The 13,475-nt window shown below is 42.7% G+C and overlaps 2 protein-coding genes and 1 long non-coding RNA gene across 3 annotated transcripts; 2 read left to right on the top strand and 1 right to left on the bottom strand.

Annotated features, from left to right (window-relative positions):
• The first annotated feature begins 84 nt into the window (after window positions 1-84).
• Window positions 85-2,964, top strand: LOC105948416. The gene is made up of 2 exons (XR_001171836.2): window positions 85-727; window positions 2,405-2,964. It is a non-coding gene; the product is annotated as an uncharacterized LOC105948416 (long non-coding RNA).
• Window positions 2,965-3,723: 759 nt separating this feature from the next.
• Window positions 3,724-7,975, top strand: LOC100489930 (aquaporin-3). Its single transcript, XM_002940465.5, has 6 exons — window positions 3,724-3,961; window positions 5,034-5,160; window positions 5,629-5,766; window positions 6,124-6,242; window positions 7,227-7,444; window positions 7,521-7,975. The coding sequence occupies exons 1-6, from the start codon at window positions 3,854-3,856 to the stop codon at window positions 7,702-7,704; spliced, it is 894 nt and encodes a 297-aa protein (XP_002940511.2). The 5' UTR covers window positions 3,724-3,853; the 3' UTR covers window positions 7,705-7,975.
• A 356-nt stretch (window positions 7,976-8,331) lies between these two features.
• Window positions 8,332-13,415, bottom strand: gtpbp8 (GTP-binding protein 8 (putative)). The gene is made up of 6 exons (XM_002940470.4): window positions 12,676-13,415; window positions 11,594-11,692; window positions 10,713-10,843; window positions 9,175-9,274; window positions 8,782-8,900; window positions 8,332-8,649 (listed from the first exon to the last, which is right to left on the bottom strand). The coding sequence occupies exons 1-6, from the start codon at window positions 13,000-13,002 to the stop codon at window positions 8,577-8,579; spliced, it is 849 nt and encodes a 282-aa protein (XP_002940516.1). The 5' UTR covers window positions 13,003-13,415; the 3' UTR covers window positions 8,332-8,576.
• Window positions 13,416-13,475: the final 60 nt, after the last annotated feature.

Here is a 13,475-nt window from a genome sequence, read left to right as displayed (position 1 = left end):
GCTGTGTAACAGTGTCATTTAGAGATAAAAAGTAACCCATAAATATCATGGCAGTATCCCTTTTAGTGATAAATAAAAATTGTAAAATTCTCTGGACATTGACTTTCCCATATTTTGGAGCTTTCTGTATAATAGACGTCTGGATAATAGATCTCATACATGTATGACCAAAGCAGGTGATGTTAAGGAATTCTCTTTATAGGACCAGGCCCAGACTGGCAATCTGTGGGTTCCGGCCAATGCCAGAGGGGCTGCTGTTAGATGCCATAGACAGTCACTATGGGGGGCTGTTTGGGCCTCTATGTACTGGGAATGCCAGGGCCTATTATAAATCCCAGCCCAGGCCTGTATAGAACTGACCTCCAATAACTATAAATAAATACCAATAAATACAATCTTAAATCATGAGAGTAAAAAAGCTTAATTTTGGCAGTTTGCCCCATTATTTACACAGGGGTAATGTAACATTGGGTGAATTTAAGGTTCCGGGTCACTTTGGCACCCAGACTGAGAGTAAACCTTTGGAGGCTGATAAAGGTCCCTGCAATGGTTACACCGTTAGACGCCGGTTGGGATAATGCGGTACCTGATGTAGAGCTGATGTAAGATGCCCCCATTCATTGGCTGAACTTTAATCAGTATAACCTTTTTGTTTCCCATTATACTGTCTCTGCTCCTGGAGAATCATTTCACTCTCGGTACTGACTGTTCTGAGCCCATTTCATAGGTAAGTCCAGTTTTTACAGTGTATTAACCATTATTGTTTGGAATGTGTACCAGTCCAAGGCCCCCACAGCCCTTTAGCAGGGAAGATCTGTCCCCCTAAAGATGCCCCAGTAGCCCCCCCATCTTCTTTTCTGCTGATTCCCAGCTCATTCTCTAGGCTGCTGTCACTTACCTGAGCTTAGGGACCCACTCACAATATACTGTATATATAGAATATTAATGGCACAATATACTGTATATATAGAATATTAATGGCACAATATACTGTATATATAGAGTATAAATGGCACAATATACTGTATATATAGAATATAAATGGCACACTATCCTGTATATATAGAATATAAATGCACAATATACTGTATATATAGAATATAAATACTGTATATATAGAATATAAATGCACAATATACTGTATATATAGAATATAAATGCACAAATATACTGTATATATAGAATATACAATATACTGTATATATAGAATATAAATGCACAATATACTGTATATATAGAATATAAATGCACAATATACTGTATATATAGAATATAAATGCACAATATACTGTATATATAGAATATAAATGTCACACTATACTGTATATATAGAATATTAATGGCACAATATACTGTATATATAGAATATAAATGGCACAATATACTGTATATATAGAATATAAATGTCACACTATACTGTATATATAGAATATTAATGGCACAATATACTGTATATATAGAATATAAATGGCACAATATACTGTAATATAGATATAATGCACATATACTGTATATAAATAATGCACATATACTGTATATATAGAATATAAATGCACAATATACTGTATATATAGAATATAAATGCACAATATACTGTATATATAGAATATAAATGTCACACTATACTGTATATATAGAATATTAATGGCACAATATACTGTATATATAGAATATAAATGGCACAATATACTGTATATATAGAATATAAATGTCACAGTATACTGTATATATAGAATATTAATGGCACACTATACTGTATATATAGAATATAAATGTCACACTATATACAAAAAAATTCACAATTTTCTCAATAAATTAGTAAATTATACATTTAACTGATTAATAACCCCTAATATCCCTATGACTGTAATATGTTCCTTCAAGCAGTAGGAATAAATACCATTTTATATGCTGAAATCCAGCTGCAAAACTGTTCTACTCTTTCTGCATCATTTGTAATCCTGGCAGGGGAGGAGGGACTAAAACACTGATGTTACAAACTGTAACAACTTCCCCACAGTTTACAGACAGCCTGCAGGAACTACATAACCCACAATGCATTGCACTGGGATGTTCCTTTCCTTATTGACATCACGTGTGCAGCAGGGGATTGTGGGATTGGGAGGAGGCAGGCTGAAGGCAGGCTGAGGGGAGGGGACTACTGTTACATTTTATTTGAGTCACAAAGTAGTCAGCCAGGTCAGCAGGGGAACAGGGGGTGGGGCTTAGGGAACAGGGGGCGGGGCTTAGGGAACTGTTCCAAACCAGATTATTACATTAAACATCATGAAAAGCGTTGTGTTTGGGTGAAGTTCCCCTTTAATAACTCTAAAAGTTATGGTTATTTCACCTGCTAAGAAAAGTTAATAGACTGTAATGTTTTTCTATATAAATCTCTTTACAGGTGACCTACTGTGTCATTGGCTGAAGAGCACATCTCCCCGTAAGCTCCTCCTTCCCAAAGCAAAGTCGGCCTTCTCTGCCCCAGGACAGATCTTCTATTAGAACTTGAATCCAATCTCAGTGGGGGGGGAAGCTTGTTTACATATAAATCAGCCGGGGGGCAATGAGAGCCATTAGAAAAGTTGTATGTTAGAAAATGTCTAGCAACCTCGTCCATCCAGAAATATCCACGGCGCTACTCCAGGGTGGCAAATATGGAAGCCGGGACCTACAGCCGGTGGTGTAGGAAGACCTAGACCTGCGGCTGAGGACATCTGGTTCCACCTGAAACATGAGGCAGGAATGTCCCGACAGTTTCTACTAAAGGACGACTGCTGGAATAAGGGCTTTATATGGTAGAAAACCTTTGCTGGGCATTGACATGGTGTTAGTACCTGAAGAAGGGATGTTGTGCAGATGGGTTATACACAATCATTCAGGGCCAGGCGTCTAAACTTGAATCTCTATAGTGAAGATGAGCCGTTTAATTATGTTCCTTAATAAATTTAATTGTCTCTGAAATGGCTAGCGTCGTGCACGTTTGTCCGCTGCTTCACCAAAATCTACTTCAGGGGTCCCCATACTTCTTTACCCGTGGCCACATTGCAATGTAAAGAGTTGAGGAGCAACACAAACATCACATTTGTATCAAATAAGGGCTGTGATTGGTTATTTGGAAGTCCCTATGGGGACTGGTAGCCTATAGAAGGCTCTGTTTGGCAGTACAACTGGTCTTTATGCAACCAAAACTTGCCCCCAAGTCAGGAACATCCATGGGGTTGGGGAGAAACATGTTGACCCCGAGCCACTGGTTGGGGATCACTGGTGCTGTAGATGCTAGACTGAATGGCACTAAAGAGGTTAAGGGGGAATGGTTTCTTAAATAAATCTACAAAACTCATGTGGCCATCCCTATACCTGCCCTGCATTATGTATATTTAATCTCCCCTAAAGGGAAAGTCTAGAAGCCCCCTTGGCAGTTTCATACAATAATACAGGGTCACCAGTTCCCTTGACAATTCAGGGACACATCTAATAAATACATGGTGTGGGGCAGCACTGATTTTTAATTAAACAGCAATCAGTTCAGCCCTGCTAGCTGGATTTCCTAGATGTGTCCCTGAATTTCCACCCTTATTCAAAAACAGTTCCAGTCCTATGTAACAATAAAAAGGATTGGGAATTGAGATCACCCCCCCCCCCCAGTTACTGGTGGCTACAATTCCTGCCCTGCGGGGCTGCCAAACTGATTAAATGGGCTCGTTGTGAGCTCAGCGCATCAGGTTCCCCCCATGTTGCTAATCAGCAGCATCACTAAGCCATAAATCCCAGCAGGACGGGACTCCTTTGGGTTCTGTGCATCTCTATGTGCACTGGTGGAACATAGGAATATTACTCCCCCCCAGGCAGGATGGTCAGCCATTTAGCTTTCCTGAAAAACATGAAGATTAAGCTGAGGACCCAGAACCAGTATGTGCGCTGCGGGCTGGCAGAGTTCCTGGGCACGCTCATTCTAATCGTAAGTAGAGTTTGTGCCATTTAGTGCAACGATGTGTAAAGGTTTAGTCCTGATAGTGGGCAGTAGCACCGGGCACAGCAAGGGGCCCATTCACTAGTGTTGGGCATTAAATTGGCACTTTGGGTGCCGCTTGTATGAATTTGGTTACTTCTATAGCAGAGATGTGGGGAGGGTTGCCAGCTCACCCCTTTAATACCAGCCACATATTGAATATACATCATGCATACGGAGTTGGCAATGAATTTAGATGCCTGCTGCAGGCTGAACTGATTTATGTGCAGCCATGCAGCATGCTAATAAATTAATTGCTTTATTCAATATGTGGCCAGTATTAAAGGGGTGAGGTGGCAAACTTAGGGGAGGGGGTTTCGTCACAGAAGCTAAAGAGAAACGGGTTTAGATGGGCCTAATGTAGAGACAACCCCACGTCACGAGGGTGATAATGATCCACTTGAGACTCTGTTTCATGTTACAATTTAGTTTTAAAGGGACACTAAACCCTGCTGCACAGCGCGGCTCAACCAAACTTTATTCAGCTGTTGCTGGACTACAAATCCCAGAATAATGTAACATATAATGAAGGGTGAGGCATGCTGGGAGCTGTAGTCCAGCAACATCAGGGCTGTATTCTTAAAGCGATATTGTACAATAAAACTTTCCCCCATTAAAATGCAAGAAATCCCCCAATGAGAATCCCAGCTGATGTGAGTAAATCCGGCTCCCTGTTCTCTGTTCCTGCAATTGGAGTTGGGAGCAATAAGCACAGTTTCCCAGCACTGAACAAGTCTGTCCCTTTATCCCCATGTCTGATTCCTGTGCCATATAATGACGGGAAAATGCCATAATTATCTCTATATGTAAGGTACCAGCAAGGGGCCTGACACAGTGCTGGGAATCGGCATTCTCATTGGTCACTTCTCTTGCACAATGAAAATGTTGGTAATATTTTGAGAATTTGCAATTGGTCTCTTGCACTGCTGTGAATCTGCCCCACTGCAGAAGGGTTTATAGGTGTTTGTTTATTGGGGTGTCCCACAGGCGACCCAGTAACCCCCAATCTCTTGCCCCCTAGCTGTTTGGCTGTGGTTCTGTGGCGCAGATGGAGCTGAGTGGTTTTGCCAAAGCCCAGTTTCTGAGCGTTAATATGGCGTTTGGCTTCGCAGTCACTGCTGGAGCTTACGTATGCGCCGGTGTGTCGGGTAAGTGAGCCAAAGACTCTCTAGGGAAGCCGGAACCTTTTGAAAGTCAAATGTATTTATTCCTCTGTAGGTTGGTGGGGTGATCTCTAAGGGGATTGGGGCATAAAGGGGCAGAAAAGCACTAGTAATAGAATATGCAGGTCAGTTTTGGCCTCCAGTGCTCTAATGGGATATTAATGTATATAACTGAGAATGGAAGTGGCATTGGTTACACTGGGGAAGGGGCAGTTAAGGGGGGGTCACTATATATAAATATATAAGGGGGGGCAGTAATGAAATAGAGAAAGTACAGAGAAGAGCGACTAAGCTGATAAAGGGAATGGGCTCAGTTATGGGGAAAGGATGGCCCAGTTGGGATTGGTTACACTAGAGGAGGGTGGATATAATGACTAAGGGGGGGGGGGGCAGGGTACTTTGACACTTTATTCACCAGCAGACCCCAACATGGCATCTCCTGTACAATTCCAGGTGCCCATCTGAATCCTGCCGTGTCCCTCGCCATGTTCATACTGAAGAAGCTGAGCTGGAGGCTGCTCCTTACCTACTGCCTGGCACAGTTCCTCGGGGCTTTCATTGGAGCCGCTCTGGTCTTTTCTCTTTATTATGGTGAGATTATGGTACATCTGCCAGAAGCCTGTGTGGGAGGCACTACGGAGTGGGAGAAGCAAGTATGTCTTAAGGACAGGTTTGGTTGGGGGGGTAAGGGGGAAGGTTAGGTCCTTAATTGGGCAATTTGATGTTTAAAGGGTAAATCTAACTGCTGATTACTGCCCCGGTACTAATCAATTTCTGGTTTCTATCATATTCTGGGTTCACTGACCCCATGGGAAGGTGGGTGCTGCCAGAAATGGAAGGTAAGTGGGGGCTAGATTGAAGCTGTAAGAGATCCTAATCATGTTAATCATTAACAGTAGAAGTGTGATGTGCAATAGGGCTCAAAGCATTCTGGTACTTACTGCCTAGATGCCTTGCACGTGTACAGCAGTGGGAACTGGACAGTCTATGGCCCCCAGGCTACAGCAGGGATATTTGCTTCCTACCCCTCCGAGCACCTCAGTGTCATAAATGGCTTTACAGACCAGGTAAGTGTGTTTGTGTTTTAATTCCCTGCCCTATGGTGGTCTAATTAAAGACAGGAATGGCTGCCCCCAGGGCTACACAGCGGGGTATTTATATAAACTATAGTAGGGTTTCTGTAGCAAACACCCCAGCTGTACCAGTGCAGGAATGGCTGCCCCCGGGGCTTCACAGCGGGGTATTTATATAAACTATAGTAGGGTTTCTGTAGCAAACACCCCAGCTGTACCAGTGCAGGAACGGCTGCCCCCGGGGCTACACAGCGGAGTATTTATATAAACTATAGTAGGGTTTCTGTAGCAAACACCCCAGCTGTACCAGTGCAGGAATGGCTGCCCCCGGGGCTACACAGCGGGGTATTTATATAAACTATAGTAGGGTTTCTGTAGCAAACACCCCAGCTGTACCAGTGCAGGAATGGCTGCCCCTGGGGCTACACAGCGGGGTATTTATATAAACTATAGTAGGGTTTCTGTAGCAAACACCCCAGCTGTACCAGTGCAGGAATGGCTGCCCCCGGGGCTACACAGCGGGGTATTTATATAAACTATAGTAGGGTTTCTGTAGCAAACACCCCAGCTGTACCAGTGCAGGAATGGCTGCCCCCGGGGCTACACAGCGGGGTATTTATATAAACTATAGTAGGGTTTCTGTAGCAAACACCCCAGCTGTACCAGTGCAGGAATGGCTGCCCCCGGGGCTACACAGCGGGGTATTTATATAAACTATAGTAGGGTTTCTGTAGCAAACACACCAGCTGTACCAGTGCAGGAATGGCTGCCCCCGGGGCTACACAGCGGGGGTATTTATATAAACTATAGTAGGGTTTCTGTAGCAAACACCCCAGCTGTACCAGTGCAGGAATGGCTGCCCCCGGGGCTACACAGCGGGGGTATTTATATAAACTATAGTAGGGTTTCAGAGGCAAACACACATTTACCAGTGTAGGACAACAGTACACTACATTGTAATTAATTTTCTATGTGCAGGTGATTGCCACAGCGGCTCTGCTGATCTGTATCCTGGCTATACTGGATGAAGCCAACAACGCAGCACCCAGGGGCCTACAGCCTTTTCTAATTGGCATTGTGGTGCTGCTGGTTGGGCTAGCAATGGGGTTTAACTGCGGGTACCCCATAAATCCGGCTCGAGACCTCGCACCGCGCTTCTTCACGGCTATTGCAGGCTGGGGCTCCGAGGTCTTCAGGTAAAACATCTGCTACCCTACGGTCTCCTGTAATATGTCCTGCTGATCTAATGTCATCCTTTGCCTCCCTACACAGCGCCGGAGGCCACTGGTGGTGGGTGCCGGTTATAGGACCTTTGGTAGGTGGGGTGCTCGGCGTGGTAATCTATGAAGTATTCATCGAATTCCACCATCCTCCTGCCAATCAAAAGCAAGAATCCGAGGAACCCACTGAGGGAACCCATCGTCCTCACTATGAGCTTGTTCAGTCCTCTGCTTAAGGGGTTGTTTCATTCATCTCCTACTTTGCCTTACAACCCAGCTTTAATGCAGACCAACTGCATCTGTTAACCCCTTAATGGCCCCACCCTGATTTGGAATCTGCTCCTTGGTTGGCCGTGTAGGCACAGGGCTATCCTCTCTCATTGGCGGCAAGTCCCTTGATCTAATTATTCTATAAATAGTGATCCTGTGTAAAAACCCTTGTAGTAACTTTTTTATTTATTTATATTTTTAAATAAGTTGAATAAAGTAATCTCCATTAGTATGGCTGATCATTTAATTCTGTTACTTGTGTGGCGGCTTTGCTGTACATATCTACATGCACCAAGGACAGATTTCCTTCTTTAGTTCCCATTCACAGACCGTTAGGGCGAAGACACACTGAGCTACTAGTAGCAGCTACTTGTCACGGCTACTAAAACAGACAATGCTGATAATTGTCTCTACGTATGTTTTGCAGAGGCAATTCTCAGTATTGTCTATGAAAGGGTATTTCATCTAAGGGTGAAGACACACAGAGCTACTAGTAGCAGCTACTTGTCACAGCTACAGAAACAGACAATACTGATCATTTACTGATAATTGTCTCTATGTGTGTTTAGCAGAGGCAATTCTCAGTACTGTCTATGGCAGGGGATTTTCTGGTGTTTAGTAGCCGTGACAAGTAGCTGCTACTAAGTAGCTCTGTGTGTCTTCAACCTTACAGGTGGTTCACCTACTATCCCTGGGAAATACAGCCCTTGTGCATTTAACTGGTAACAACCAATCAGATTGGCTTTTGTTATTTCATAGAAATATTAGGACAGCTAACAGTGCTAGTAAATGAGGCCACTGCGCACTTGGGAGTTCCACGCGTATGATAAAGGTTCCGTTATCTGGGATGGTTCCCTGTCACGTGAGCGATGAAACATCGGAGCAGGTGGATTCCAGAGAACTGCACTGAGCTGCGGAAAGAAGCAGAGTTCTGTAACGGTGGTTGTGCCAGGCAATAGCACTCACATAGGCAGTAGCACAGCATAGGAATATGTCCCTGACCCCTCTGAAGGCTGCCATGGACTAAATCATGAATCGGTTACCTGACTAGGAATGGCTGTGGGTAGCACCCCTGTGTCTGCTTCTCTATGAACTCCTGGATCTCCAGGTACTGTGTCAGCAGAACTCCTGTAGGCGGCCGGTCTATCTTGGTGGCTACAATCTGAAAATAAATGATTGATATTTCACCAAAACATAACGCAGTGCAGGCACAAATGTACCCAAAAACTATACACAGGCCAATACAGCCAGAGTGAATGGCTTGCTGGGCCCGTACTGGCTCTAAGCTATGGCCACCATGCGTTTAATGTATTCCTTGCCTGATGGTTTTGCACCAGTGCCACAGAAGTTGGAAATTTTTCTCTTTAAATTTTTATCCTAATTTGCAAATGACTGCTCAGCATACAGTTCCAGTTGCAACGAATATTAATACTTACGACATAAGGAATCCCAAATTCCTCACACATTTCCACCGCAACGAGATCTGCTTTCTGAAAACCAATGGAACTGTCCACCAGCAAAAATGTCCTCTTTAAACTGTGAGTAGTCGGAGAAAATATACATTTATATAGTGAATAAAGTACCCCCTATTGTAACATATAGGGATATTATAAGCCCCCGAGGAGTTCCTTATAATATATAGTGAATAAAGTACCCCCTATTGTAACATATAGGGATATTATAAGTCCCCGAGGAGTTCCTTATAATATATAGTGAATAAAGTGCCCCCTATTGTAACATATAGGGATATTATAAGCCCCCGAGGAGTTCCTTATAATATATAGTGAATAAAGTGCCCCCTATTGTAACATATAGGGATATTATAAGTCACAGAGGAGTTCCTTATAATATATAGTGAATAAAGTGCCCCCTATTGTAACATATAGAGATATTATAAGCCCCCGAGGAGTTCCTTATAATATATAGTGAATAAAGTACCCCCTATTGTAACATATAGGGATATTATAAGTCCCCGAGGAGTTCCTTATAATATATAGTGAATAAAGTGCCCCCTATTGTAACATATAGGGATATTATAAGCCCCCGAGGAGTTCCTTATAATATATAGTGAATAAAGTAACCCCTACTGTAACATATAGGGATATTATAGGACTAGCATGACCATATAAAAGCCAAAAGGCCGAGCGCCTATATAAAGGTCATGGAAATCCATGGTGACTTACTGGTATAATATTCTTATATTTTACAACAGGGGGTACTTTATTATAATACACAAGTTTAAGCGGGTCATGTGACAGATGACATAACTAAGCCCCGATTATAACTGATGACATCACTAAGCACCGTTTATAAGGATTCATGTACTATGGCTGCATAGGACCACTAAAGGGGTTGTTCACCTTTGAGGTAACTTTTACTATATTAGAGAGTAAGTCATGAGACAATTTGCAATTGGTCTTCATTTTTTATTATTTGTGTGTATTATTGTTTTTATTATTTTTAATTTTAACTTTTTGTTCAGCAGTTATCTGGTTGCTAGGGTCAAACTTACCTCAGTGACCAGGGAGTGGATTGAATGAGAGACTGATATATTAATAGGAGAAAGAAAAGTAATACAAAGTAACCACAATAAAACTGTTGTTTGGCTGCCGGGGTCAGTTACCCCCCATGTGAACGTTAGAAAGAGTCAGAAAAAAAAAAGGAAATTTAAAAACTAAGTAATGAAGACCAATTGAAAAGTTGCTTAGAAATGGCCATTCTATCACATACTAAAAGTTAGGAAAGGTGAAACCCACCCCTTAAAGTAAACGTTACTTAATTTTATTAATGCATAGAGCTGCCCTACCCCTTCCCAAAAGCATGTAATAATGTCGGGGAAACAACATTTGGTGGTCACCCCAAGTAGTATGGCTACACCTACAGTCCATACCTGGGTAGGCAATACTTTGACATATTCCCTTAGCCAAAAAATATCACAGGATGGCGCCCCCATTCAGGCGTTTTTGTTACTAACTTGTTCCTCACTTGAAGGTACGGTTCCACCATGTCCGCAAAGTCCTCCGGAGCTTTGTACCCGTAGCCTGGCATGTCCACTAGGGTGAATGCTCTGCCTACTTTGAAAAAGTTCATCTTCTTGGTGTGACCCTGCGGTAGGAACAGAAGAATATAAGAAGTTATCTTTTATTATGATGTAGAGAGAAATATTATACAATCTGCAATTGGTCTTCATTTTTTATTCATTTTAGTTTTTTAATCATTTCACTTTTTGTTCAGCAGCTCTCCAGTTTGGAGTTTCAGCAGCTATCTGGTTGCTAGGGTTCAAATGACCTTAGTAACCAGGGAGTGGTTTGAAAGAGAGACTGGTATATGAATAGGCGAGGACCTGAACAGAAAAACAAGTTATAAAAAGTAATCATAACAATAAAATTGTAGCCTCACAGAAGCATAGTTTTTGGCTGCCGGGGTCAGTGACCCCCATTTGAAAGCTGCAAAGAGTCGGCAGAATTCATTAAAAAAAAAAACTATAAAAAAAAAAATAAATAATGAAGACCAATTGGGCAGGGAATCACCAAAGCACCAATATACCTCCATGCTGTATCTTCCTATGGGTTTGGCTTATGGCGATATTAAAACAAGAATGTTATATACTAGATTTCTCCATAATGTCTGTAAATGTATTACTAGTTAAACCCAACCAGCCATTGCCTCACTGCACAATGGCCACAGGGCTTCTACTCCAAGAGCAAACTGGTTGCCCAGGGGCATAGTTATTCAAACAGGACCACAAATAGCACTCATATTACTGGGATAAAGATATATGGTCTGTATAGAGAGACCCTATTAATTAAAGCAGAGACTGTAATTACCAATTATGCAAAAAGGGAAAAGACTCACTGGGGTTTTGGACACTCGCACTTCAATCCCCGGAACAAGGGAAAACAAGGCCTTTATTAAGGAGGATTTACCGACGTTGCTTCTCCCTATGAAACAAACCTGAAAGGAAACACAGTGTATAATCAGGAATAAATCCATACAGGGCTTTGTTCGATATGCAGTATGGGAATGGGGGGCCCAGGGCCCCCACAAAATGTTACACCACAGGCCCACTCACCAAATTATTTTCCCTCTTTCTGCACTTTATTCTGCCAGTCTTTGACCACTTACCTATTTTCACCTCCCTTTCTCTTTATTTTTCCCTGAAGGTATGGGAAATGGTTAAGGTGCAGTGTTACAAGGCCAAATGGTTGGGTGAGTGGAAGGGCCCACTAGCACCTGGGACCACCAAGGAGTTATCCTAGTACCCTAGTGAGCCAGTCTGGCAGTGCCAGTATGCCACAGTGATGGGCTGGCCCTCCTGCAGATAGAGCCACCAGTGTGAGAGGCCAGGAAATACTCACCATAAGGGCTCATTATTTACTATAAATGTATAGGGAAACAAGAGGTACTATGCCCAATGAGCCATGTTTACCTGCAACTTTATATAATATATATATATATATATATATATATATATATATATATATATATATATATATATATATATATATATATATTTCAGTCTTTTCAGTGTCTGCACTCCAATGCCAAAAACTTTGGTGCACAGCCAAATGTAATTATTTAGCAAAAAAGGTTTCACGTCCGGCACACCCTTTTAAAAAAATATCACGTTTATTGCGAACATAAAAAAATCCGAGAAAGGTTGATAAAGGTCCTATTGAGGACCGAAACGTCGGATTTTTTTTATGTTCACAATAAACATCTGATATTTTTTAAAAGGGTGTGCCGGTCGTGAAATCTTTTTTTGCCATATTATATATCAGAGCAAGCTTTGGCAAAGGAAAAATGTCACCCACGGGTTCAGTAAGTGCCACAAGCTATTATATATATGACAGAACGCTTGCTTGGTTTGGCGAGCAATAACATTCGCAGGAAGCAGCGCTCCAACGTGGCAATATTTTGAAGAGAGTGTCGCTAACCTCAGGCTGGGTGAGGCCGGGCGCATGGTCCATCCTGATGGCAGAGGTGACATAGTCTATCTGGTGCTTATCAGACGGCCGGAACAATTCTTCCGCTTTAGCCATCTGCTCGAGGCTGGGGTCAAACAGTCTAAAGTGCTTCTTGTCCACGTTGGGGCTCAGATACTTCTCCAAGCCCAGAATTGGGAAGAGTATGTTGCTCATCTTCTTCTCCTGTAGCTTTGCCACTTCCTTGATGGAAGCATAGCTGGCAGCCCTGCGCCCTAATACCCCCCCGGCCCCCAAACACTGGCGACCAGTCGCTGCCGTCTGTAGGAGAGTCGCCATATTGTACCCACTGAGAATTACACTCAGCCTAACAGGAAGCAATTGTTATAGTGACAGCCAATGATAAAGGAGCAAAGTAATTGTACCTTTACCAAAGATATATTATGGCATATGCATGGCAGCCATTGGTAAATAATCCCTCTGCCCTACCATAAGCCAAACCTAAAAGCAGAAAAGAACCTATTCCCATACCCAGTCTCCTGCTATATACCCATGGATTTCTACATACCTGCCCAATACAAAACCCAGCATTCCATTTAACACATGCTTTGGTGAGATGTAGTTCAGCTACAGAGACTTCTTTGTAGCCGTTATACCCAGAAATCCACTACTTCCCCAGCAAAGCTCAATTTTACCGCTTGACACAAGTGTCCCTGTAGCAGAAGCCCATGCCTGCGTTCCAAGCCTCGTTCTCACCGTCTTGTTGCGTGTTCATCCAATCGGAAAGAGCTTCTAGAGCGACGTCAGTTTCT

Source organism: Xenopus tropicalis, chromosome 2 (assembly GCF_000004195.4).
Source record: "Xenopus tropicalis strain Nigerian chromosome 2, UCB_Xtro_10.0, whole genome shotgun sequence".
In the NCBI taxonomy this organism is placed as follows: Eukaryota; Metazoa; Chordata; class Amphibia; order Anura; family Pipidae; genus Xenopus; species Xenopus tropicalis.
The sequence above is the reverse complement of the archived record's forward strand: the minus strand, read 5'-3'. Positions and strand labels throughout refer to the sequence as shown.

Bases quoted from the DNA above. Each gene is read 5' to 3' on its own strand.
- LOC100489930 (XM_002940465.5), top strand. From the start codon at position 3,854: ATGGTCAGCCATTTAGCTTTCCTGAAAAACATGAAGATTAAGCTGAGG. The intron at 3,962-5,033 runs GTAAGTAGAGTT...CTTGCCCCCTAG, and splicing joins TGGGCACGCTCATTCTAATC to CTGTTTGGCTGTGGTTCTGT. The intron at 6,243-7,226 runs GTAAGTGTGTTT...TTCTATGTGCAG, and splicing joins TAAATGGCTTTACAGACCAG to GTGATTGCCACAGCGGCTCT.
- gtpbp8 (XM_002940470.4), bottom strand. From the start codon at position 13,002: ATGGCGACTCTCCTACAGACGGCAGCGACTGGTCGCCAGTGTTTGGGG. The intron at 11,693-12,675 runs GTTAGCGACACT...GTTTCCTTTCAG, and splicing joins CCGGCCTCACCCAGCCTGAG to GTTTGTTTCATAGGGAGAAG. The intron at 8,650-8,781 runs GTAACCGATTCA...TTCTTTCCGCAG, and splicing joins CCACAGCCATTCCTAGTCAG to CTCAGTGCAGTTCTCTGGAA.